This window comes from Cavia porcellus, unplaced genomic scaffold (genome assembly GCF_034190915.1).
Source record: "Cavia porcellus strain 051 isolate PalLab524CR breed Dunkin Hartley unplaced genomic scaffold, mCavPor4.1 scaffold_3, whole genome shotgun sequence".
Classification (NCBI taxonomy): Eukaryota; Metazoa; Chordata; class Mammalia; order Rodentia; family Caviidae; genus Cavia; species Cavia porcellus.
Genome location: NW_026947486.1, coordinates 115,104,880 through 115,132,279, shown reverse-complemented (window position 1 = coordinate 115,132,279; position 27,400 = coordinate 115,104,880). Strand labels below are relative to the sequence as shown.

The following is a 27,400-nucleotide window of genomic DNA, read 5'->3' as shown; positions in this document are numbered from 1 at the left end:
ACACACACACACACATCTTCTGGGAGAGAGACTCGTCAGAAGTCTTGAAGATATAGATGTAGGGAAGGAATTTATAAACCAACCCTGATCACAAGGGAAATGTTTCCCATATTCAGCAACTGGTATCTCATCTTATTTTTTCTGTACAGCAATAAAAATCAACAACAGGTGAAAAGACAACTTACAGAGTGGGAAAAGATTTGGTTATTTATTATTCAACTTACCCTGTCAATTTAATATTATAATAATAACCAATTCTCCCCAAATATCTTGATATATTCAATGACATCCAAATAGAAACTCTAAAATCAAACATTCATAAAAGTTCAAAGGACCAGTAACAACCAAAGAAAACTTTTTAAGTAGAACAAATTTGAAAGAGTTACCCTAACTCATTTCAGGAATTATAAACTAAAAACAAAAAAGACCCTGACATAACTCAAGAAACACGTCAGTGTAACTGAGTGGGGTCCAGGAAAGCATTCACATATTCCGGTACACAGAAACAAATAATGATGGGAAAGATGTCCCTGAAGATGGCCCGAGAAAGCGGATGGGCAGTGAGACAACTAGCTCTGAAAGCACCGGCCGTCCATTCCCAAAGAGTGGCCCTCGACCTGCGCTTCGTATCTGTTAATGTGGACATAGATATTTCTTCCTTAGCTTCTCATCCCAGGGACAGAACACCTGACAACCACAGGTGAAAGGGGGGGAGCCTTACTCTGAGCCCTAATTTTCAACCAAGAAGCACAGAGACCCGAGAGAACACACCCGCCCGTGTTGGTCCAGGGGAACCAATCTGTTCACCAGGCCTTTCCCTGAGTGGGAGGCTTTTGGGGACATTTTAGATGTGAAGTGTAACTGTTTATCTCTCCAGAGAGCAAGAGAAACAGTAGCAGGGACATTTTGAAGAGTTGCATCCTGTGATTGCGTCACCTGTCACTTTTGAATTCTGTGGGCAGACTAGCAGGTTGCAAACTCACACGGCATTTCTTTGTTTTTCTTGAAAGCTGTTACCTTACTTTGAATTCTCTGGCTAAATTACACAGGTTACTGGGGAGGTTCAGAGGGACAGCTCAGCACAGGCGTGCAGTGCGCACGAATGGGCCCCGGCCTTGTTCAGCCACTCTCCCCATGTGCTTGCCAACCTCCGGTCGTCACTGTTTTACCTTAAGCTCGACTGCTTTGAAGCATTATATGAGAGAGAGCACACTGTCCTTGCCCTTATGTGCCTGGAGTATTTCATTTCTAATAATGACCCCTATTCCCATCAGTTACAATTTACACAAACAATAATTACCACCAGAAAAATAATAATTCATAAAGAATGCAAGAGAAATAAGAAAATAGAGCAGTGAGTCATGCATAGTAGCCATAGTTCCTTCATGATCCAATAAGAGTCTGTTTCCTTCTGCCCCAGGGAACCCTGGGAGTCAGTCTTACACTGAGGTGAACATCAGATCTATGGAGCACAGGGTTCTATGCTGTGCCAAGAACCAAAGTGAAGATCTCTAGGAAGGACAAAGGTGACAAGCAAGATCCAGTTACTCCCCTACCTGTCACACCCTAGGCACAATGATGGATGTCATATCTACTGACTGTGAGCCAGGGAGATGGCCTCGTTCTGAGGTTTGTGTTTTAGGTGACAGGAGTGAAGAGGGCTCCAGCTCTGTTAGGGGTCCAGTGGCCCCTTATTCCAACACTATGTCTGAGGTCAGACAGCAGGGAATAAAGGGGAGTCTTCCTGTTCCTCCAATGTCACTAGGGATTATATTGCCTGATTCCAGGCAATGTCTGAACTCGCATCCTCTGTAGAGTCAAATCTGTTCCCTTCAGACCAAGAACTTGACTCACAGGCTTCCCTGTGAGAGGACAACAGAACTTTGTTCTGGGCACTGAGCTTCAGGTGAGAGGAGCAGAGAGCCTGGGATCAGTTAGATCCAGGTGAGGGGCTGCTGATGGTACTCAGGAATCCCCAACTCAATGAGACCATCTCAGAAAGTTCTAGAAAAGACTCCATCACTGGACCTGCACTTCACAGTGAAGAATTGTCAAAAGAGTTCCCCTTTTCTCATTAAGAGAACTGACACTCAGAGCCTTTTCCTAAAGACTGTGCTTCAGGTGAAAGGAACAAAAGGCCTAGGGTCATATATTTCAGAGGAGCCCTGCATCAGGAGAAAATGTCTCTAGGGAGCATCTTTTTCACCTCAGGACACCAGGAGAGGAGAGTCAGAAAAGAGCTCTGAGGACTGTGGTTCATGTGGGAGGAGCAGAGAGGACCTGAGCTGAGTTAGGTCAAGAGGAGGCCCTGAAGGCACAGTGAGGAAGCCCCAAGCCAGGGACAGGGTCCATAAACAACCCACATCTGCCTCTGTTACAGCGCAGCACCCTGGGGATAGGAATTTTCAGGCCATTACACTCTTTTACTTCCGGGCACCAGGAGAGGAGAGACAGAGCCTTGCTTTGAGACCTGCAGCAGTGAGAACTGGGCTCAGTTAGATCAGAGCCAGAGGATGTGGGTCTCTGTTGCATTTCGATGTTAGTGTAGCGCATGGTGAGTGATATGGTCTAACTTCCACCTTCTGTATGGAGATAGACAGCTTCCCCAGCACCAGCTGTCTAAGAGGCTGCCTCTCCTCCAGGGAAAGCACTTGGCCCCCTTGTCAAGGGTAAGGTAGCTAAAGTTTCTTGGTGTTGTTTCCATACATCGGAAGTCTGGTGTTTGTTTGTTTGTTTGTTTGAGGGGGTTTTGTTTGTTTTTGCTTTTTGCCGGTACCATGCTCTTTTTAAGGCCACATTTGTACTTCAATTGAAGGTCGAGGATTGTGACACTTCCTGCCTTGCCTTTGTTGCCTAGAATTGTTTTAGTTGCTCTCGATCTCTTCTGGTGCCATATGAATGTTAGGATTATTTTTGACAGTTCTCTGAGGCAACCTTTGGTGTTCCATTATATTTGTGTACCAATAGTTTTGAACAGATGAGCATCGTGACTATATTCATTCTGTCCCTCCAGTAATGCAATATCTTTCCATTTTCTGATAGTCTCATCAGTCTCTCTTTTTCAACATACTACAGTTTTCATTGTAGAGATCCTTTACTTCCTCGGTTAGATTAATTCTGAAATATTTCATTTTTATTCACGCTATCATGAAAGGTATTGTTTGTCTCTTTTTGTCTCAATGAGTTCATTATTGGTATACAGGAACACTACTGAGTTTTGTGTGTTAACTTTGTAACCTGGGATTCTACTGAACTTGATTACTAATTTTCAGAGTTTTTGGTGGATTTTGGGGGTCTTCTGTAAGGAAGTTCATGTCATCTCCAAATAACAATATTTTTATTCTTCCTTTCCTATAAATGTGTCTTTAATTTCTCTCACTTTTCTGACTGCTCTGGGTAATGTGTTGAGATGTATATTGAGCAGAAATGGTTACAGTGGACTTTTTTGTCTTGTACCTAATTGTAGAGAGAAAGCTTTCCATTTTTCATCATCTGATGTTAATTTGGCCATTGGTTTTTCACAGATGGCATTTATGAGATGGAGATATCATTCTTTTATACTCATTTTTTCATGTTTCCCATCATGAGTGAACATCTCATTTTGCCAAGCATGTGTTCTGCATCTATTAAAATGACCCTGCTTTATTTTGCTTCTGTTTATGCAGTGTACTACATATTTGATTGAAACATTTTGAAGCATTCTTGAAACTCTGAAATGAATTCTACTGGAGCATGATGTGTGATCGTCAGGAGGATTTGACACATTCTTTCTGCCAGTGTTTTATTGATGATATTTGCATCTATGTTAATTAAGATGATTGGCCTATAGTTCTCTTTTTGGTTATATCATTTTCTGGTTTTGAAATGAGGGTAATGCTTGGTTCCAAGAATGACTTTGGGAATATTGTTTTCCTTTCAATATCATTGAAGAGTTCGAGGATCATTATCATTATATCCTCTCTATAGTTCTTGATGAGTTTGACAGTGAATCTAACGTGACTTAGGCTTTTCTTAATTATATATATATATATATATCCTATGTGTGTGTATATATATATACATATATATATATATAATATATTTCATATATATGTTTCAACTTCATTGACTAGATCATTTGGAATTTTCATGTCTTCTTAGTTACTTCGGCTGAAAAAGCTTTCAATACATGTTTTAATGTCTTGGATTTCTGACTAAAATCTTATTATAGACTGTAACTTTTTGCTACAGTATTCATTCATGCTCTGTATAGTTTTGTTTAGCTAGGCTAGCTTTTTGTTGCAGTCTTCTGAAGGCACTTTGATCATTTTGGCTATTATTTCCATTTCCTGTTCAGTTTTATATTCTATTATTCAGCCAAGCACCACTCTGATGTACTTTCTAACCTCTATTATAATCCTTTCAAATAATATTGGTTGTGGCTTATGCTACTCTCCTCCACAATGCCCAGCAGAGCTTTCAGGGAGCTGGGACTTAAGGAAGAATTTTCTTGGCTCTGTTTTCATGTTTCTCTTTTTTGTTTGCTTTGTTTTATGCTGAAATTTATGGCATTTCGAGTGGTAAGACTTTTTCGCTAGTATAGATACCTCTTTAGATAGTCTACTTTCTTCTTGGGATATACTTTGAGAACAGATAAGTGTAGTCCTTGTCCCAAGATCAGACCACCTCTGTTAGTTTTGAAGAGGAGAATGCAATGTGGGTGTGCCAACACCGTGTTGTCTGGGAATGTACTCTGGTATCGTTAATGTCCCAAAGAAATCCTGAGTAGTGGCAAATGGAATGTTGTTATCATCAACAATTATGTGATCTGCAAATGTCAAGCACATCAGCTACAGTGATATTATCCAAGAAATACTGCATATTAACATGCAATCACAACAAAATAGTTACTTTTATTAGCAGTAGAATACTGCAAATATTATAACCCAATTATGACATACATCTAAATATGGATAAATATTAGTTATTGCTTTGTTAATCACAGAAAAATATCAACCATAATTTTATAGCATTAACTAGCTATATGAAAATAAAGTTCAGTGATGAGGCTACTGAAGATATAGTGTGCTGGAAAAGGAGACATAAATGAAGAAAAATATGGAAGCTTACACTATAGGATATAAGAAGAGAGACAGAAGTAGGTGAGAAGATCCTATTCAGGACTATCGGGACATTTCTAGAATTAGGTAAAGGTGATGGGAAATAGTGATGAGAAATTTGAAATAAAAATGAGAGAAATGAAAATAAAGTATATAGAGGATAAAAACAAAGAAAGATGAAAAATAAAATAAGGGGAAAAGAAAAATAAAGGTGACTATAAGATAAAAACATAAAATTAGAAAAAAATTCTTTCTGATTAGAATGTATAGTTTCCTCCCAGCATGAGGAAATCTGAAATGGTTTGTTCCCAATGAACCTGAGCATATCTGCATAGCCAGAGGAGCCAGTGTAGCCAGCATGGGCGGGGGGGGGGGTGTCCTACCCAAAGAGAGGCCAGGCCCTGGTGCGTATGCTGCTTCCCAAACCTCAGAGAATGAAAATAACATCTACTGCTTCATAAAACCTTCCCTTCCTCCCATTCTCAATTGCACACTACTCCAAGAGAAGTTCCTCAGGTTGGGACAAAAATATTCCCCGAATCCTCACTATGTCTTCTCTACCCCACTACCATGGCCTCGCCTCAAAAGATCCAATTCAGTGAGGGATACAGAGGCAAGACGAGGAGGGTCCATGGACCTTGTAGGATGTGCTAGTCCATCTTATGTTGCACCATATGTCACTTGATGACATGATCACGGAATTCCTGCAGATCCTACTTCTTTTGATAAAGAAGCAACTGATCACCATGCCAGAATTTCTACACCGTGTAGACCCCAATTGCAACAAATTTTTCTCTCAGATCCTCAGGGAACTTCTTGAGTTCATCTGTGTGATTTGGCACTGATGTGTGGGAAGCAGATTTTCGTGGGCAAACATATGTCCTTGTCCCTTCTTGAGCCTCACTTGTAATGGGAGGCTGGGAGAAGAGAACCAGATCGTTGAAAAATCAAACTCCTGATATTCATCCTGCCTCTTGTCTTCTTGAGGAACGAAGGTGCTGGTGGGGAGGATATAACGGAAGTACTGAGAACAAGGGAGATGATACCGCAGGGGGAGAGCTTTGCTACTGAAGAGCTTTGGAAATTCAACACAGAGGATTTGGGACAGGAAGGGTATTTAATGTATCAAGCAAGTGACCAATACTTATTCCACTCACTGTGTTCTTGTGAGATGCAGGGACCCATGCTGAAACCAGTAAGATGGAAGGTCCTAGAGCATTTGGCCAGAATGGATAAGGGAGATCACCAGTCATACCCAGGTCTATATAAAGAGTCTTTGACAGAGAAACAAGAGGCTGCCCATACATGAGGAATGGGCCACTGATGGGGGAGCTCTGTGCCAGGGACAGGGACTGTTCAGTCATATATCTTGCTTTTGCTTCTTGTTGAAAGGCCCATTCTTCTGTGTGTTTCTGGAGAGCAGGCCATTTTCTAAGTAATTAAAAACAAAATTAGGAAGGGAAGTTGTAGTGTCTTAATGGGTGCTCTATTTGGTCTACTTGGAAACTGACAAAGTTTTCTCTATAATGTTGACATTTTGTGCCATTTTTGCAATATTGGAGTAGTTTGCACATCTGCTGATGAGTGATATTGATCTCACATGTATGTTTAGGTTTATCATATTGATAGTTGATTGTGATTTTTATGTTAATATGGTATTTTTATTTATTTTTAAAAAGCAAAACAGAAAAAAGGGTAGAAATGATACCAAATTTCAAAAAAATAACATTAAGAAATCATCACTAGTTGGCACATTACATATTGTCAGCTCAGAAGTGCTCAAAAGTTGATATGATATTAATTCCACGTGAATATTCACCTTGAATCCCACGTATAAAAGTCTTTGATTTCATCAAACCAATGGGCAAACCTTTAACTTTACTTGTGATAAAATAAAAATGGAGTAGAAATTTCCTTAGAAATGTGTGAGAAAAACTTGATGTGTACATCAAGTTAGAGTCCACAAATACACAGATAAAACTGGTTTCATGCTTTTTATTTATTTTCCCTGTTGATCCGATAGTATTAAAATATATGTATACCTGAATCTGCTTGGTTTCTTCAATTATGCTAGAGAAATTCCCTTTCAATAAAGAAACTTATCTGCTCATAGACACAATGATCCCCAAGCCTTAATTGCACGTGTGCTCTTTGGAAGGATTTCTGTCTGTGATGGAAACAGAGGTAAAATAGGCCAGGCAGGATCAAACCCACGCGTAGGATGGTGTTGTTCAGGAATACTACCAATGTCAAGAGATAGAGAGATGGCTTTGTGGAAGGTCATAAAAAAGAGGCTTGACAGGTTGGAGTCTAGCAGAAAGCAGCCCTGGGCGAGTGGGGACCCATGGCAGTTTGAGTGTTGTAAATGCAATTCTTCTGCAGGAAGACTTAATGAAGCTACAAATTTCCCAGGATCAGAGCCTCAGGTGAGTTGTCTTGGGCCTGAGATAAAAACCTGAGAGGATGGAAGACTCCTCTAAGCAGCACTTTTAAATGACAGTTGAAGCTGAGAGGAATCCTCACCTGAGACAGTGATGCGAAAAATGGTCCTCCACAGGGCAAGAAGCAGGGGACTTATCCCCAGAATCTGCAAAGTTTTCCTGAGAGATAAAGAGCACACTGAGGCAAAATGACTACCAATGTCCCTGGTCAGGTGCTCTGTTGCCTGCTCTTCCTATGGTTTGGACAATTACGTTGAAAAGGCCTGGTGAGAGTGAGCATCCTTGTCTTTTTCCTGATTTTAGCAAGAAAGCTTTGGGCTTCTCTCCATTTAGTATGAATTTGGTGATTAGGTTGTCAAGGATGGCTCTTATAAGATTAAGATTAGGTTTTCCTATACCAATTTTTCTTCAGGGATTTTATCTTGAGTTGATGTTAGATTTTATCAAGTGCTTTCCTATGCCTATTTATATTATCATGTGTTTTTGTCCTTGCTTCTCTATTGGGATGCATTTAATTTTTGATTTGTGCATGCTGTACCATCACTGGAGTACAACCTGCTTCATCATTATGTGTGTTCTTTTTGATGATTTGTTGCATTCTATTTGCTAATATCTTGCTATGAATTTTGTCTTCATGTTCATTAAAGTGATTGGCCTGTAATAATCTCCTTTGACTGGATTCTTTTCTGGTTTTGTCAGGGTAATATTTGCTTCTAGGAATTGCTTTTGAAATTCTGCTTTCCATTCAACTTCTTTAAGGGTATTAAGAGTGTTGGTATTAGATCTTCTCTGAAGTTCTTGTAGAATCGGTCAGTGAGTCCACTGGGACATTGGTGTTTCTTATTTGGCAGCTTTTCTATGTAAATCCTTCAATTTCACTGACTGATACTGACTAATTTTATATGTACTTGTTTCAGTTGAGGGTTCATGTATGTCTAAGGATTTATAAATTTCTTCTGAATTCTCTATTTTTTGATGTTCTTTTTAAAATTTTAAAAATATTGTTAGTATTTTTTGTAATATATAAGGTTATAGTCATCTTTGGAAGTCGGTGCATGTACATAGTACAACTAGTTTTTTAAAATACCTTGTAGTCTCCCTAGTATAAGAAATGGGAGAGTACATAAAGATTTCATGGTAATCATGGTTCTTTGTTATACTGTTTTGAAGCCTTATAATGGTTATAGTCATTGGTTAGAATGGTTTTATTCTGTTTTGTTTGATTATCTTATGTGTGATGGTATGAATGGCTACTTTAAAGAAAACAAGACATTATGCAGCCATTGCCGATTTAATATCATCTTGCTTTGAAGTCCTACCATGCTTTTGTTCTTCTATTTCCATTGGTTCTATCATATTGGTTCTATCATATTGTGTCTTATTGGATTTTAATATGTGTGATAGCATAAACAAATATTTTATGGAACATGAGATATTGTAGAAGCCATTGTTCATTTTCTGTTATTTGGTTCTGAATTCCCTGTAATACTTTTATTCTCTTGAATGGTTTTATACTATTTTGTTATGTTTGATATTATTGTGTGTGAAGGTATGCTCAACTATTTCAAAGAAAGAGACATGGTGGTAGCTACTGTTAATATCTGGTTGTCTTGTTATGCTGTGTTGTTTACATTGTTCTGTTCTGATTTGATTTGTTCTGTCCTTTTTTGTTTTATTCTCTTTAAAATAAAAAATAAATAAATAAATCACCTTACCTCCATTCTCTCTCCTTCTTCTTCTAATTTTTCTATCTATATTTCCATTCTTGTTGATTTTATTAATCCTAGTTCATACTGTGGCATATAATATCATTGTTGTTGTTAGGTTCCTGCACATTGCATATCTTTATTCTGTTCATTTTCTCTTCTTCTCCTCTTTACAATACACCTTTGTTCTCTTGGACCACTTCTCTATTATAAAGATCCATTTCCCTTTTCTTCGTCTATCCATACTTTATTATTCTTTTTCTTTTTACTGTACCTCACTCAAAGGAGTTATACCATAGGTATTTAAACTTGTGTGTCTAGTTTATTTTACTCAAAATTATATTTTTCAGTTGCATCAATTTTCACACAAATGTCTCATATTTTTCATCCTTTATAGCTAAGTAGTGTTCCATTATACATAGATACCACATTTTCTTTATCCAGTATCTGTTGATATGTATACAGGCACTTTCCAGGATTTAGCTATCACAAATTGTGCTGCTACAAAATTGATGTGTTGGCGAATGGACTTGAGAGCGGGACAGGTGGGGAGCCCTGCATTGACCTGCAGTGAGTGAGGGTAATGGGGACTCTTCCATGGACTAGGAGGCTCCAACAGAGAACATTCTGGGAACGGGCAGACTAGCCAGAACAGGTCGCTGCAGTGATTTTAGTCACATATTCCCCTCTCAAGTGGAATTGATGGGGAGCGCTTGGCCTGGGTGACGCCACAGACTAAGACCCAGTAGGCTAGCCCAAACCAGGTCCCAGTGCCTGGCGGTGCACCCTAGCAGTGAAGCCTTCAGTAGGTTGACCTGGAGGGGTGGGCCCAGCAGAGGCTGCCCAGATCTGTGTCTTCCTAGTACACTGCAGTGGGTGGGAACACCTAGCTGGCGGATTCAAACAAACTGTAACCGACAAAGAAAAAAAAAAAAAAAAAAACTGGGCCTCCTATTTACACTTGTATAGAAGAAACAAAAAATATGGGAAGAGGGAGCAACAAGAAAGAGTCCTTGGCCCCCAATCCTGAGAACACTGATACAGGAAAGGTAAATACAAAGGAGAATGAGGACAGAAAACATGCAATATCAGACCGGCACCAATAGACATAAAGCGATATCTCCAGAGCCTCATAAATGAGTTCAAAAGTGAAGTATTTAATGAAATAAAGCAAGCTATAATTAGAATAGTTAGAGATATGCTAAGCACTGCCCAAGAAAAAAACAGATGGTGGAATGGAAGAACAGAAAAAAAGGGGAGAATTGTTTGATGGAGAAAATAGGGAAAACACAGAATACATGAAACAGATTCAAAGAGATGACCAGGAAACTGAAAACTCTATTGAAAGCTGACATAACAGCTTGAAAGAAACTAAGGATAGATTATCTGAACTGGAGGACAGATTTGTAAAGTGGGAGCATGAAATGAAAAACTTCTTGAAAATAACAAAAAAAAAAAAGCAATAATGCAAAGGCTAGAAGATGATAAGAGGATTTTTTTTTATTTAAGAGGAAAAAGAGAAAAACACAAAACAAACCAAAGCGGCGTAAGGGTACACGCAATACAGAACTACAAAACACAACAAAACAAAACAAAACAAAAAACCATAACAGTAAGAAATTACCTGCTAGTAGATTACACACTATTTTCTTGAAAATAGTTCCTCAAATCACAGTATCAAAGAACACAAGGTGGACATTCAAACAGGGAGACTGCAAACAGCTGTGTTCAATGTTCCAAAAACATTGATAAAGTCAGCTATTTAACACCCCCAAACACACTTGCTGTTATATCCGTTAGAGATCTTTTTCTTTTTTTTTTCCCTCTCTTTTTTACAACAAAATTTACACATCTTGGATTTTATTACTCCTTAGTGCTTAGATAAGAGGATTTATAACTTAAGAATTAAGAACATAAAAGAAGAAGTAGGGACACAAATGGACTACAAAAGCTATTCACAGAAATAATCCAGGAGAATTTCCCTAATTTAGCAAAAAGTAAAGATACTCAGATGTATGAGGAATACAGGACCCCAGCCACCTACAACCCAAACAGAGCTACACCCAGGCATATAATAATCAAAATTCCAGAAATCCAATATAAGAACAGAATCTTAAAAGCCATCAGAGACAAGCAACAGATCACTTACAAGGGAACACCCATCAGAATTACAGCAGACTTCTCGGCACAAACCATCAAATCACGAAGAGCATGGGGGGAAATAATTCAAGCTTTGAAAGATAATAACCTCCAGCCAAGATTGATATATCCTGCACAACTACCCCTAGAAATTGATGGGAAAACAAGGTGCTTCAAGGATAAAGAGGAGCTAGGGGAATTTGCAACCACCAGTTCAACTCTACAGAGAATACTGCAGGATATTCTAAAAAAGAAAAATACCAAGATTCCAGAAATAGTGGCAGAGAATGAATGAATGAATAGTGGTCACAATGAATGAAGCAGAAAATGAAATGAAGACAAACTGACAACTAATGACAGAAAAAGAGCTCACCAGAAATGAGGCAGAGAAGGTTAGATGGTAGGAACAGCTATTTTGGAAAAAACAAGACATCATAATAGCCAGTACTGATTTAATATCATCTTGTTTTCAAGTCCCATCAAGCTTTTGTTCTTCTGTCTCCATAGGTCTTAACATGTTGTATCTTATTGGATTTTATTATATGTGATAATATAAACAAAAACTTTTATAGACAAGGAGATTATACAGAAACCATTGTTCATTTTCTGTTAGTTGATTCTAAATACCCTGTAGTACTGTCATTCCCTTGAATGGTTTTACATTGTTTTGATATGTTTGATGCTATAGTATACGAAGTTACACTCCAAGATTTAACGGAAAGAGACACTATGGGAACTACTTTTATGTCGGGATTATCTTGTGGTGAAACACTATTTTGCTTAAATGGTTATGCTTTGACCTGCACTTTGACCTGTTTTGTTGTTATGCCCTCTTTTATCTCAATCTCCATTTTATTATTTACTTTTTTATTTTTATCCTTTTAATTACGGGAAAAATAAATAAAAAATAGCAGGATATGTTATAGTAACCCACTTTGATTTCCTATTAACTTGATTTGAAACTCTGTATTACTCTCACCATCTTGTTTTGACTAATTTTCCTCAATTCTGTTTTGCTTGGTAGTACCAAATTTGAAAGTATAGGCCTCTCTCTCTTTCTCCAAGTTGTGAATTCCCAGAGGCTACATTGTAAATCTTGGAGAGGCTGCATTCCCATTGGTCATCGCTCTGCTATTTTCCAGTAGTGAAGGTTTAAAGGTAACCAAACATCCCTAACCAAAAGGACCCCACAGAGCCTGGCTTCTCCTACTTTCAGCCCTGATTTTCTGGTGATGGTGTTTGTATAAAAACTGCTCACAACTCTAAGTGGCTGCAGATTGGAGAACCCACCAAGCTGAGGACTTTGTTCTTAGAGGTGACCACAAGTCAGTAGAGGGCGCTACATGATTAGTAAATGAATGACGGGCAGGATCAAAGAAAAGTATTCTAACATAAACGAAGAAGTAAAACATATTTATTGAAAAGAAATAATGTGCTAAAAATTTCGATTTTACATATTTTTTAATAAATAGGTGCCTTATTCTTAGATGCCAAAATAACAAACAAGTTAGGCTAAAGCCTTGTGGCTAAATTAACCCTGAAAAACAAAAGACAGAGGGAATGAAGCCTTAGCAAATGCACAGGAGCAACTAAATGAAAACATCAAAACATGAAGAAGCCCTGGGTGAGCCTGAAGACTGTTGACCTGGGATCTGTGGTTGAGAGGGGCAGGGAAGGAGAGGGTCTGCACTGAAGCACGCACGGGTGGCCCATGACAGCATGGAAGAAAGTTTTAAAACTCCTGCCTCTACAAAGTCTGAAGCAACACTCATACCAGAGATTCCAGTGACCTACTTGTAACAGCAGGACACCAAGAAACCTGAGCTAATCTGTTTGCAGAGATTCTACTAATAAGCACCTGAAACCACCCTGGTGGGTGAGGGCTGACTTTCAACACAATTGCTAGTTAACAGAACATAAAGAATGCAAAAAAATGTGGGAGAAATTGTAGTTGAGAAGCTTGCATGGTAACAGTAGTTACTCTATAATCATATAAGAATCTCTTCCCTCCTGCCCCACAGACCCCTAGTTAGATCCTTCCTGTGAGGTGAACATTCTCAGGTTCATGGAGGACAGGGGTCTAGGCTCTGCCAAGAACCAAAGTGATGATCTCTATGAAAGACAAATGCAACCCTTGGATTCCAGATATTCCTCTCCGGTCACACTCTGGGCACACTGAGGGATGTAATGTCCTCTGCCTTCCAGCACTCGGGGTCAGAGAGCTGTGATAGCCTTTTTCCTGCTTCAGGGAGAACTCCAGCTCTGTTAGGGTCTAGGTGAGAGTGTAAAAATCCCAACCCAGTGAGAGTGTCACCGAACAATCCAGATTATCCTGTTTTGTCTTTCCTGAGCTGCAAGGAATGATTTTCAACCCAGATCAGTCTGTAACCCAAGGGAGCGGAGCGAGAGTCAGATTCTTGGTCTAAGAGGAACAGATTCAGACCCACAGAAACAAGGATCCCGGTGCTGCCAGGAACCAAGGTGAGAATTCCCAGGGAGGGTGAGGGGCCAGTGGAGAGGCCTGCCTAAAACCCTGCTGTCAAACTCCAGGCACGGGGCTGGGGCTGGATGCGGCACCCACTGACGGTCTCACTGGATTAGAACCACAGGAGGGCCTGTGGAAGATCAGGCTTCAGGTGAAAGGACTAGAAAGCTTGGGGCTCAGTTGGGGGTCAAGGTGATGGGCTGTGGGGAGAGTAGAGATTGCCCAACTAGAGAGAGGGTCCCCAAACTGTCCAGATGTTTCTCTTGTGGTGTAGTGAGATGCACGCACTTTCCGTGGAGAAAGAGACGTAATTGCCAGGAATGTTACGCTCAGCTTCAGTAATGAATAAAGAGGCAGAGTTCAAAATAAAAGTAGGGGGTCAATATTGAAAAAGAGAGAAAAGGAAGGAGACAGCTATCTTGGGAGAACTGATTAGGGGGCATCGAAAGTAGAATACCTGTGTATATTTGTCTTCAGCTTTTTTTTTTTTTTTTTTTTTTAGGCATAGAGAACACTTCCCCTCCCGAAAGGGGTGGCGGGGGAGGGGAGGCCTTTGACCTTTCACCTTTTCTTTTGTTCTCTGGCTTTGAGCCTGAGCTCTTCCAACCTGAGCACTTTCTATCTGTATTCTTTTTGGCTCTCTGATTACCTCCTGTCTTTTTGTGATGGGAAAGTGTGTGGGAGTCACCTTATGGAAAGTAAAGCTATTGTTCATGATTAAGTAAAAGAGAAATGTGAGTGTTTATATTTTAAATCAGAGCCCTTAGGTTGGTGTTTTATCAGGAGACAGAGGGCTTTCCTGTTCTTCGCTACATCCCACTTAGCCTGTCACTTTTAATAAATTTTTTGATAATGTGTTACCTGGCGCTCTGTCTCTGTCTCCTGTCTCTCTGTCTTCTGTCTCTCTGTCTCTGTCTCTCTGTCTCTCTCTCTCTCTCTCTCTCTCTCTCTCTCTCTCTCTGTCTGTCTTTCTAATTGCTGGAGTCTAATTTGCAAAGGAGAAATAACCTTTAGTAAGATTCCCTGTTAGTTTTTTTTTTTTTTATTTTATCAAACTGGGTGAAATGCTATTTTATCCTTTTTGCATGACTATGGGCTGCTGTCTCCACACTCTCCTGTCAGCCCTGGAACACAGAGGGCTGATTTATTACAGTGAGCTGCAGCCGCAGAGGCCCATGAGATAGAGCTTGGACAATGGGGAACAGAATCAGGTCCATAGTGAGCTGGGGCATAGGCTCTGCCAGGAACCAAGACATTGATCCTTAAGGAGGAAGGGCCCCCCAAAATTCCTTTTGTCTCAGGCTGTCAAGCCTTTGAGACCCTGTGCGTGTTACAAGATATGATATCCACTCACTAGCACTGTTTTGGATTAGAGCAACAAGAGGTCCTGCTCTGAGCTGTGTGTTTTACTTGAGGAGATTAGAGAGAGTTGAGCTCAGTTAGGGGTCACATTGAGGGGCTGTGTGGTGAGTGAACACGGCCCACAGCAAAAACCAGGACCAGGAACAACCCTGTTTTACCCTGTTCTTAAACGTTACACTCCTGGGAAGGCTTCTCTTGAGGTCTTGATTTTGCCACAGGGGACACAGAGTTCGGAGTCAAAGTCTTGTGCTGAGGGCCTGGCTTCAGGAAGGAGGAGTAGGGAGGACCTGGGGTCAGTTGATTCAAGTTGAATGCTGTTGGAAAATTCATGAAGCCTCACCTCAGAGAGAGGTGCCAGAACGCAGCAGTAAAGCCTGTTTCCTGCTTTGCCCCAGAAGGTACAGAATTCTCAAAAGAGAGCCCTCTTTTCCTAGCTGGACCCTTAGATAATATCAGAGCCTTGTTCTGAGGACCAAACTATGGCAAAAAGAACACAAAAACCTAGGATCAGTTAGGTCCAGTTGAGGGGCTCTTGGTGATACTCCGGAATCTCCACCCCAGTGAGAGGATCTCAGAGTGTTCAAAAAACTCTCTCTTGCTGTTCTTGCCCCTCACAGTTCAGAATCCTCAGGAGAGAACCCCTTTTCTCCTCAAGTGGGAACTGAGAATCAGAGCCTTTTACTAAAGCCTGTGCTTGAGGTGGGAGGAGCAACAGGCCTGGGGTCAGGTGGCTCAAGGGATCCCTGCATTATGGGAAAAATGTCTCAGGGCAGTCACAGAAGAGTCAGGACCGAGTTCTGAGGACTGTGCTTCAGCTAAGAGGAGCAAAGAAGATCCGGGATAATTTAGGCCAAGAAGAGGCCCTGAGGGCACAGTGAGGAAGCCCCAAGCCAGGGGGAAGATCTGCAAACAACCCAGATCACCTCTGTTACCACTCAGTACCTGGGGGGAGGAGTTTTCAAGACATCATCCCGGTATCAGGGCACCAAGAGAGGAACGCCAGAGCCTTACTCTGAGACCTGTGTGCTTTGAGTGTAGGAAGTAGCGAGAACAGGGCTCAATTAGATCACGGTGACAGGCTGTGTGTCATTGCTGAAGCCTCAGATCACAGAGAAATCCAGATCTACCTCTGCTGTACACAGACAGTAGATATGTCCTGCAGCACGCAGTAACAGATATGTCAGGATGAGCCTCTGTCACAGCGGACCCCGAATATCACAGCCTTCTTCTGAAGTGTACCCTTCAGGTAGGCTGGCAATATAGAATCCCAGATTACTTGGATTAGTTCAAAAGCTGAGGTTGAAAGAGAAAGCCCCATTCCAGATTCAGAGGCCAAAAAATAACCCTCGGTTGACAGCCTTGCACTATACAGTAGAAAGCTTTCAGGTGAACACTTTGTTTTGCATTAGGGTACTCACAGAATCTAGAACCTGGTTCTGGGTTCCAGGCTTAAGATGAGAGCAGCAGAGAGGACCTGGACTGAGCTAGGTCAAATTTAGGAGCTGTGGGGTAAGTGTGTAAGCCCTGAGCCAGGATGCAAGTCTCCAAATAATACACACCCGCCTATGTTGTCAGACCTGTACTTGGGACACACTTGCCAGGGTACTCCACTTCCTCTTCCCATGCCCATGGTGACTTTTGTGCTTTAGTAATCCATGAGTGTCAGACATTTAGGCTTTGGCAGAGACCAAGCTGAGGTCTGAGGGAGCACAGAGGGCCCTGAAATAATTACTTTTAGAACTTCCTGTCAGCTCTGTGAAGGTCTGGGTGAGACAACCACTCAAGTCAGCCTCTGGCATCAGATAGATGTGAGGGCCTCTCTGATGTCTGTCCTTCATGTGACAGGAGCAGAGAGAACCTGTTCCCACTCCAGGTGAGGTCCTGAAGGGGGTAAGGAAACCTCAGGCCAGCAAAACTGTCTGTGAACAATAAGATCCATCTAGATCCATCTCTGTCATTGGTCCTGGACCCAACAGAGGCAGGCTTGCAAGAATGAATCCTCTCCATTCTTTGACGATGATGTAACAAGGATAAGGATCAGACTGCCAAGAACCAGGGTCAGGACCCAGAAGAAGGAATGAGGGGGGCCACCCGCCCCCAACTGGAATAGGCCCTGGAGGCCTTCACTACCCCAGGTATCAGGCCCAGCATGCTCTAGGCGTGGTACCTGGGGATTAGAGGTAAGGCCTGAGAGTGGCAGCACTCTTGTTCTTGGATGAAGGTGCCTTGCATTCCAGAGCAGAGAGGACCCCAGAGAAAACTGCCCCTGCTCTTGAGTCTAGCAAAACCCTACGCAGGCTTATTAGGTGGGTGATTCTTGACCCCTTCAACAGTGTCTGATGGACCTCAGGGTCTTTGACGAAAGAGAAAGGCCTCAGGTAAAGGAAGACATGGGCTCTTTCTCAGTCAAGATGAGAAATGAGGCAGGACTGTGAGACCCAGGACACATGACAGATGGAATCTGGGTGGCTTGTTCTGTCAACCTCCGTGCTGTCCTGCATTCCTATCTGGATTCTGAGAGAGGAGAACTCAGGACACGGAAAGGTGGGCCTGCATTCAGGACTCAAAGGAAAGATTCATGGTGACTTGAGGGGACGTTGCACCCTACATTAGAGGGGTAACCTTCTCTCAGATGTCAGCACCCTTATGACTGGCTCTTAGTGTCATGAATGAGAACCTCAGTCTGAGGAGTGTGACCTCAGGTCAGCAGATCCAAGTCATGGGAAGCCTGGCCCTGCTGGCAGGCTGTGACAGCCTCGGGCAGGGCTGCATACAAGAGTCACCCTGCCCCATACTTGCACCTCTGCTATGCTGGGGAGACAGTGGCCTTGATCTGCAAGATGCATCTGCAGGTCAGCAGTGGGGAAGCATGAACACCTGGGTCTGCACCAGGCACGGGAGGCCTCTGGATTCTCGTCCTCGGTCAGCCTGGGGAAACCCTTACAGAGGTGCTAGATGTGCTGCATTTTGTCTCCCAGGTCTCAGGGAGGTGGCCTTGCTGTGACAGTCTTCACCAGCTCACGGGACAAGACGTATCCTGTCAGCAAAGGGAGCAAGCCAGGGTCTGCTGGGAATCACGGAGAGGACCCCAGGTGAGAAGTGAAAGTGATTTCTTCTTATTGCTGTATGTTTATAATACATAATGATTACATTCATCAGGGGAGTTGAAAACAGTACATGACACATGTTCATTCTTTTTATCCTTTTCCCTTGTCCTTCCTATCCCCTCCCTGCAAGTCTTGAAAATTTGCATATGTGTATGTATATATTATACATATTTGAAATGCAAAAGGATCATATTCCTCATGGGCAAACAGCTCCTTTTCCCCTTTTATTGACATAGCTCCCATTTCCCACCCCCTCCATCTCTTCATTCCCTCCCATATGATAAAGATCTATCTCAGTATTTACTACTGTCTATATTTTTTTGGACTTTATTCAAAACAGGGGATGTTTCATATAAAAGAAACCATTTAATATTGAAGTTTGTATATCTGATTTATTTCACTTAACATTATGATCTTGAGATGTATACACTTTTCTACAAATAATGAATTTATCCTTTTTTATAGGACACTGGTACTCCATTGTAATTGCCACATTTTCTTTATCCATACATTTATTGATGAACATATAGACTCCTTCCAAGATTTATAGGTGCCACTGCTAAAAACATGAGTATATATGTTCCACTGTATTATGATGTCTTTAATTCTTTTGGAAAGAAACTTAGAAGGGAAACATTTCAGCTGAATATACTTTCAAGGGTTAATTTTTAAAATACTTGCCATACTGAATTCCACTTGATTGTACCAGTTTACATGCCCACCAATTATGAAGAAGTGTTCCTTTTCTCCACAAAGGCTCGCCAGCACTTGCTCTTATTTGATTTCTTGAGGATAGCCATTTTTTCTGGAGGGAGATGAAATCTGTGTTATTTTAACCTTCACGTATTGAATGACCAGCAGTGTTGAACAGTTTTCTAGGTATTCATTGGCTATATGTACTTTTTCATCTGAGAAGTGCCATCCTTTTCAGAAGCCCAACTCTTGTTTGGGTCTTTTAAGTTTGGGAGCCTAAATTTTTTGTGTTGTATATATTCTAAGTATACTGTCCGCTCTCTGAGGATTAGCTGGCAAATATTTGTCATTCTGTAGATTATCTCTTCACTATGCTGGGTGTCACCTTGCTGTTGAGAAGCTTTTTAATCTGATTTGATCATATTTGTTGATTCTGGATATGATTTATTATGTACCTGTGATTCTGTTTATAAAGACCTTGCTAAGACCGTGTCTTCCCGTTTTACCTCTTTTGCTCCTGCATAGGTGGAGTGAACCCTATTCCACCCAGATGACTTACTGCATTCTTACTCTTTATTCACAAAAATGATTGGCCTGTTGTTCTTTTCTGTTTGTATTCCTTTGTAGCTTGGGGACCATGGCCATGCTTGCTTCCAGGAATGACTTTGGGAATCCTGCTTCCCGTTCAATTTCATTAAGGAGTTCGAGGTGTACTGGCGTTGGATCTTCTCTAGTGTTTTCACAGAACTTGCCAACGAATCTGTCAGGGCCTGGGATTTTTGGGTAGTTCTTTTCTATAAAAAGTCTTTAATTTCATTGACTGATATTTGATTATTCAGATTTTATATACTTTTTCAGCTTTTGGAGTTCATATATGCATAGGAAGTTATACATTTCTTCTGAATTCTCCATTTTACTAAGTTGTTAAAGTAGTTAAAATGATCTGAATTTTGGCAGACTTCAACGTTTACATTTCTAATTGCTTTGATTTGGGTCTGTTTTTTCATTCTTTTTGTAGGAATAGTTGGAGGTTTGTCAATTTTGTTTATTCTTTCAAAGAACAAACTCTTCAATTTGTTTTTTTTTTTTTTAATCTCTGCAACACCTGGAAAAATCAGTGCCTAGATTTTGAAATCCAGAGCAATTCAGCCTTGCCCTAGGCTCTGACTACAGGGGCAGGATCTGTGCGCTTGCTTCCCAACTGAACTCAAATCTTCTTGGCATCTTTTTCTAGTGTGATTGCCTTCCACAGCTGTTCCCTGAACTATTTCTCACCCAGCCACTGCGGAAGTGTAACAGTAGCAACCTCAAAGTGAAGTGGTCCTGTGGCTCATCTGAGTCCCAGGTTTTCGCAACCCTTTCCTGGAAGGGAAGCTAAGCCCTTGCACGCTCCATGGATATGGCAGGCACCCTCACAGAGTTCAGTTCCCTGCTGAATCCTTGTAAGGACTCTGTGGGAGCAGAACTCCACAATGTCCCTGAAGATTGGAGCAACTCCCAGTCCATTGAAACACTGCTTTTTCTTCCTGGGACCTCCTGAACTCTCCAGGTTTCATTTTGCTTCTACACATTTCATTCTTTTCTCAAGATCCAGGAGCCAAGGAAGAACCCTAGACTGATTCTTCCCTTATCTGCAATGTAGTTTGTGTCTTTAATATTTTTGTAGGTTTTTTTATTAGTACATATTTGCAGTACATAATGATTACATTCATTATGAGAATTTCTTCATACATATATTACATTTTAATACTGTTTGTTCCCTCCCACTCACCCCTTCCTAACTGAATAGGTTCTTTCTACTTCTTTAAGGTTATCCTTAATTTTACTCATCTAAAATTGTGTTTCTCATACAGCAGAAATAATGTCATATTTGAACTTTAGAACTCACAGGATCCTTATCTTTTTTCCCACTTTTTTTCCTCCATCAAATGCTATTTTTTAGCATCCTGAATCAGAAATTTTGAAGGGCCAAATCCCTATTGGTCACCATTCTGCTAATTTTTTTTTTTTTTTAGCACTGATGATTTGAAGGTAACCCATACCCACAAGCTAAACACCCTCCCCGAACCTGGTATCCCCTGTTATCAGTCTGGAGATCCTTGTGAGGGTGGCTGTATGTGAACTGCTTGAAATTCTCCTAAGTGGTTACAGGTGGGAAAACTCAGGGAGGTGAGTACCTTTGGTCCAGGAAGTGACCACAAGTCAGTAGAGGGAGATATATATGGTTAGTAAACGGAGGACCTCCTTCCTGGGAACTGCCAGTTCCTGCAGCCCATGAACAATAGAGTCTACCTGTCCCCCAGGTCTGCCCCAGGAGGCCCTAATTAGCATGCTCACTTCCACCAGGAGCTGGAAGGGAGGTATCAGTGAGATGAGGTCTAGGACTCAAAGGGAGAAATCAGCTCATCTTGGGGAGAGTGCAGCTGAGGAAGAGCAGGCACTGACAGGAGACAGATGGAAAAACTGCAGAAACACACAGGGATTACCTTACTTAAGAGCTTATTACGGAAACACAGTATCTGACACATGCAGTTTAATGAAAGCAAAATTGATTTGCGCTCATAATTTATAGAAATTTCTGTCCATAGTCAGCAAGCTGCAAAGCAGAACAGCGACTGGCAGGGCCTGGTAGGAGAAAACCCACTCACCAAAGTTGTCTTTCAGGAAGCAGAAGGTGAAGGGAGAAGCCTGAAAGGGAGATGACACCTGCCCCGTCACACGCGCAGAGATCCTCCTCTTTGGAAAAGGCTCTAACTTCTCAGTGCAAGCCAGATTTGAGCCCCCATAATCCAGTCACCTTCCAAAGCTCCTGCCTATGATCCCATGGAACTTTCCAGAGAAATCTAGATTAAACCGTAAGACTGGTTCTGAATCACAGAAGTGATGGGCACAGGTCTTGCTGTCAGCACTAAAGTCCCAATGTTGAGTGACAGGATGAGTGGCTTCTCACTTCTTTTGAGAATCTTGGCGATCTCAGGGAAGTGAGACACTGGATCTGAGATGGTGTTGCAGGTTGGCACAGGATTTCCATCTGATGAGGAGACACACTGTGGTTCCTATATCTGCCAAAATTTAATATGAGACTCCTGAGTGAGAATTTAGGATAGTCCTTATCTGGACACACATGGGTGGGTGTTCCTCTGACATCCAATCTGTGCTTTCATCATCATAGGAATCCCATGAGTTTTTTTCAGCTGAGGCTCCTCTCTGTCTCCCTGTCTCTCTCCTACTCTCCTCTCATCTCTCTCCCTGTTTCTGTGTGTGTGTGTGTGTGTGTGTGTGTGTGTGTGTGTGTCGTACATCATTGGTCCCAGTGAGTTGAAGACTTTGGTACAATGGGGCAGGAACCAGGAGAGCATAAGTAGGATCTCAGGATCCTTCAAGGGTCTAGATGAGACAGAGGGCACACACTCACCTGAATATGCAATACAATAGCCTTAACACTTCCCTTGTGGCAGACCCAGAGAACATAGGTGGAAAAGTTTTCTTCCACTTCCTCTTTGAGTGTCTCACAGCAATACTGATGTAGTTAAAAGAAGGTGACCCTGTCCTTGTAGAGAGGGTCCCAGACTTAGCCATTTATCAAGATAAAGATGGAGCAGGTTCCCTCTCGGGGTGCACATGGACACCACTGAAGTTTTCCACCTCCAGCTGTTGCCCCCAGGCAGTTGTGGTCAGATGTGTTGTCTTCCTGCCTTTAGTTCCCTATCAAGGAGGAAAATGCCTTTTCTTAAAACCTGTTTCAGGCCAGCAGAAGATGAGGGTCTAGGCCCTGCTCAAGGCATTAGTGAGCAGGGAGGGGACAACAACCCAGAACAATTAAGAGCTCACAGAGTACAGGTCACCTTTCCTGTGAGTGTGGAAGGAGCCTGACTGTGCTTGGGGTCTGCAGGCTGAGGGGCTTTCTGTGTGTCTTACAGGAACTGCAGGATCCAGACGCTGAACATTTCCTTGGGAAGCAGTGTCCTCAGTTCACACAGCAAGTTAGTCCCTGGCGGTGTCAGAAGTCAAGGTGAGATATGTGTCCTGATGTGAACCTTGGATTTCACCTGCCTCAGAGCAGGGTTTCCATAGTCCCCAGGCTCTGTACGCTATACTGTCTTCCCTAGAGCCTTGTGCTATGCAGTTCAACTGCAGCCTGAAAAGCAGCTTCATTTAATGTCGCAGGATCTTGCGGACTCTGCATGCAGGAGGACAGGATTCTAAAGTCATAAGGCATCCCCCAAAGAGAAGACCTATAATGGGCCTTTGTGGGAGGCAACAAGTGTGTTGTTCTCAGCTGAGAACACTAATAGTCTCCCTCTCTCCTCCAGGCATCTAAGTATTCAACAAGGTCTTGCTGTTGCACAGAAAATCATGATGCTCCGTGGTCAGAGGAACCAAGACAGCAAGCTAGAGGGAGGCCATCCGGGCCAGAGTAGTGCACAGGTCTTCATGGGTGTGCAGGGTCTCAAGGAAGAGGGAGAAGAAGCAGCAGTCACTGCGTCCTCCGTATCCTCTTCCTCCTATACTGTAATTGGAACCACAGCAAGAGAAGAGCATGGAGCTGGTATACCAAGTTGTCCTCAGGATGTTCAGGGACTCTGTGCCACCCCCACTGCCATGGTTTCTGGTCAAATGACCCTAACTAATGAGTGCTCTGTCAGGCAAGATCCAGAGGGTTCATGCACCTCACAGGAGGTGAACGTCACTCAGATCATGAACCGCAGGTTCCTAGATGACAAGTTGGGTAACTTAATACGATTCTTACTCCGCAAGTATCAAAAGAAAGAGCAGATCACCAAGGAAGAAATGCTGCGTAATGTGGAAGAGGATTGTCGTGAGCATTTCCTTCTGATCTTCAGGAAACTCTGTTACTGTATTTGCCCTGGCTTTGGCATTGAAGTGAGGGAAGTGGATCCCCTTGGCCACACATATGTCCTTGTTCCCATCTTGGGACTCACTTTTAATGGCATACTGGATGATAATGATGATCAGATCATTCCCAAAATCGACCTCCTGATATTCATCCTGAGTGTAATATTCATAAAAGGCAACCATGTTAGTGAAGAAGACCTAAAGGAACTACTGAGAAGAAGGAAGGTAATAGCTGAGAGGAAGTGCATTTTTACTGAAGAGCCCTGGAAATTCATCACTGAGGATTTGGTACGGGAAGGGTACTTGGAGTATCGGCAGATTCCTAACAGCGATCCTGCATGCTATGAGTTCCTGTGGGGACCAAGGGCTCATGCTGAAACCAGCAAGATGAAAGTCCTAGAGCATGTGGCCCAGCTTGAAAGGGCGTCTCCCAGGTCTTACCCATATCTATATGTGGAGGCTTCAAGAGAGGAGCAAAGTATAAACAGGGTTATTGAGGGGCAAGAGGTGTGACAAGGACAAGAATTCCACAACCAGACCAGAGGTTTAATTTTCACTCCGTGTGAAACGAGGTCCAGTTTGTGTTTGTTTCTGGAAAGCAGGTAGTATTCTAAGCAGTGAAGGGACAAGAGAGGGGGCAAAATATCATGCATGCGATCTTGATATCTCTTCTATTTGGCCTACTAGGAAATGGATATGCGTTTAGCTTATGATCCTTTGAAGTCTTGTTTCTGTTTTGTAACTTTGAAATAGCTAGCAATTTTTTATTTGAAACATGGTATTAATATCACATATATTTTAGTGTTCTGTGATTAACATTTGATTATGCTTTCTATGTGAAGGTGATTCTGTGTTACATTAATCACATGTAAATTTTGACTTTTACACCAATTGTATAAGCTTTCCTCATTTTGTGAAAAAATAAGAAAAAATTTCATTTGATTTATGAAAATATAAGGTTGGATTAGGAATCTCCTTGCAAATATGAAAGATTTTTATGTCAAATTAGATGGACTCCAAAAAGAGGCTCAATTTATGGCTTCTTACGTCTTTTCCCATGTTGATCCATAGAATTAAAAAATATGTATACCTGAATGTACTTGATTTCTTTAAATGCATTAGGGAAATTTACTGTCAATAAAGGACTCCATATGCTCAGCACCACACTGACTGCCAAACCTGAATTGCATTGTGTGCTTCTTTAGAAGGCCCTGTGTCTGTGGTGGAGATATGTGTACACCAGAGTGAGAAAGATCAAAACTACCCCATGGGATGCTGGAGTCCAGGACTACCCCCAGTGTCATGACATAGAGATGGCCTCAAAGGGCCTCAGCACTAAAGGGAAGGTAGCAGAGCCCTGAGGGGTGGAGTCAAGCAGAACAGCCATGAGTGAGTGCAGATCTAGGAAAGTTTTGGGTTTGGGTAACTACAGTTCCTTCTGCACACTGATTGTAATGCAGCTGCATGGTGGTCCAGGCCATACCCTCAGACTAGGTGTGTTGGTCCTGAGATTAAATCTGAAGGACAGAAGACTTCTGAGCAGCACTGAGAGGATGTTCAAGTGAGACAACTATAACAAAAGTAGTCCGACACAGGACAGGGACCACAGGAATTATGCCCAGCCTCTGCAATGATTTCCTGAGAGATAAGGATGACTTTCAGGTGAAGTGAGGCCCTACAGTCCTTGACCAGGTGCTTTGCCCTCTGCTGGAGGTGTCCACTTTCCAGAGTCTTATAGTAATCACTTGACTGCTTTGCTGGGCACAACTTCTACTTGTGAGTCTAGTTTGATTCAACACTCTCACATGTTATCCAGGAAGATCTGACCAGTTATACAAATGGCAAGATGACTGCCTGCCCAAGTGCTTTTCCCTTCTCAGTGTTCTCAAATGTCTTACCTATCTTATGGTAGGACTCAACTGGGCCAGTTTTCAATACTTTCTTTCTGAAAGAACTTTCCGCTAGTTTTTTCAGTGCATGTGATTTTGCTTGAAGTTTCTTGGAACTGCATTTGTGCTCAAGTGGCCTTGTCACTGAGTTGGCCAGGATATTATGTCGCATTGTCACAGAGGCCTCATGAATACCAAGGCCAGAATTCTGTTGAAGATGTTATGAAAGAAAATAGTTGTTCCATTGGAAGGGAAGCAGGAAGGGAGGAGAATATGGTTCTTTACCCAAATGCTGCGCCATTTTCTGTAGTTTAGTGGCCCCAACAGGGACAGATTCCCCATCATCTAATCAACTAATACTTATTTTTGGAGAGAACATACTGGAGGAATGTTTACTGGGTAGCATTTTTGCTTGCTTTCCTAATGAGTTTCTTAATGACCTAACTTCCCTGGGAAACACACACTAATTTTGCAGAAAAAAAAAATTGTTAGACTCTCAGTGTCTCAGCTACTTTTCTCATTGCTAAGAAAAAATACTCAACACCCAAGGGTAAAGGGAGAAAGGTTATTTAACTCACATTTTGACATTTCTGTTCATGATTGGTTAGATCAAATGTACAGTGGCACAGAAAGCAGGCATCATAATGAAGAAACAGTTCATATTAGGCAGAATATAGTAAGCAACAAGGAACCTTAGTAGCATCTTTCTACCCTTTTTATGTTATCCAGGCTACTTAGAGCAGGTAGCACTCACACCCTTAATTCTAGTGCACTTGAGCCTAACATTGCCCCATAAATCAATTTTGCATCACACACTCTATATCTAGCCATGTCCAAAAAACCTGACCTATGATTGCACGAGGCTTTAGGTGATATCTAAATAGAAGCCGTAACATTCTGCCCCTGACCTGCAAAATACTCATGCTTATCCCTTTATGTATTAAAGCATTTAGACCATCTCCAAGAGTTCCCAGTGTCCAAAAGGTTTCAGCATTGCTGAGAAATTCAAGTCCCAAGTCTTCTCTGAGATTTGTGTCAAATTCTTAACTGCAAGATGCTATACAAATGAAAAGAAAATTAAACATTTACAATACTCAGCAATACAAAATAGACATTCTCATTCCAAAAGTTACAAACAGAGAGATGCATATGAATGGGACTTAAGCAAGACCAGAATCCATCAAGGAAAACATTAAATTCCACGGTTCCTTTTCCAGTGTCCCTGAAAATCTGCAACAAGCTGTGAACTCCAAAGGCTTGAGTGGCCTAGCCTCCACAACACTGCCAGCAGATGTAACTGCTGCGGCTTTTATCTGAGGCCAACTCTACTCCTTCCTTGCAATTTTCCCCAGAAAATTCACATTTTTGTTTCTCCAAACTTCTGGGTTCTCCACTGCACCTTTGAGTTCACACTAACAGCTTCATATACACTGCAGTCTAAGAAACAAACTGCCTTGCCTCCCAGGTCTGCTGAGATCTGCATGGAAGTCTTCCCAAACCCACAACTCTCCCAGTCTGCATCACCTAAAAGCAGTACCACATGCATGATGCCAAAGTCTAGCTCCATCATAACAGTAGCCAGGCTTCCTTCTCTTAGATGTAGGAGTCCATTGCTTGTAAAC

At 41.8% G+C, this 27,400-nt stretch overlaps 1 protein-coding gene across 1 annotated transcript; it reads left to right on the top strand.

Moving 5' to 3' along the window:
• Nucleotides 1–524: 524 nt before the first annotated feature.
• On the top strand, nt 525–24,402 carry LOC100716426 (melanoma-associated antigen 8-like). The gene is made up of 3 exons (XM_003464380.1): nt 525–700; nt 18,211–18,324; nt 23,346–24,402. The coding sequence occupies exons 1-3, from the start codon at nt 525–527 to the stop codon at nt 24,400–24,402; spliced, it is 1,347 nt and encodes a 448-aa protein (XP_003464428.1).
• Nucleotides 24,403–27,400: the final 2,998 nt, after the last annotated feature.

What these genes read in the sequence shown, in the direction of transcription:
- LOC100716426 (XM_003464380.1), top strand. Translation starts at nt 525, where the DNA reads ATGTCCCTGAAGATGGCCCGAGAAAGCGGATGGGCAGTGAGACAACTA. An exon ending in AGAACACCTGACAACCACAG is followed by an intron (nt 701 to 18,210) that starts GTGAAAGGGGGG and finishes TTTGTCTCCCAG; the next exon opens with GTCTCAGGGAGGTGGCCTTG. An exon ending in AATCACGGAGAGGACCCCAG is followed by an intron (nt 18,325 to 23,345) that starts GTGAGAAGTGAA and finishes TCTCTCCTCCAG; the next exon opens with GCATCTAAGTATTCAACAAG.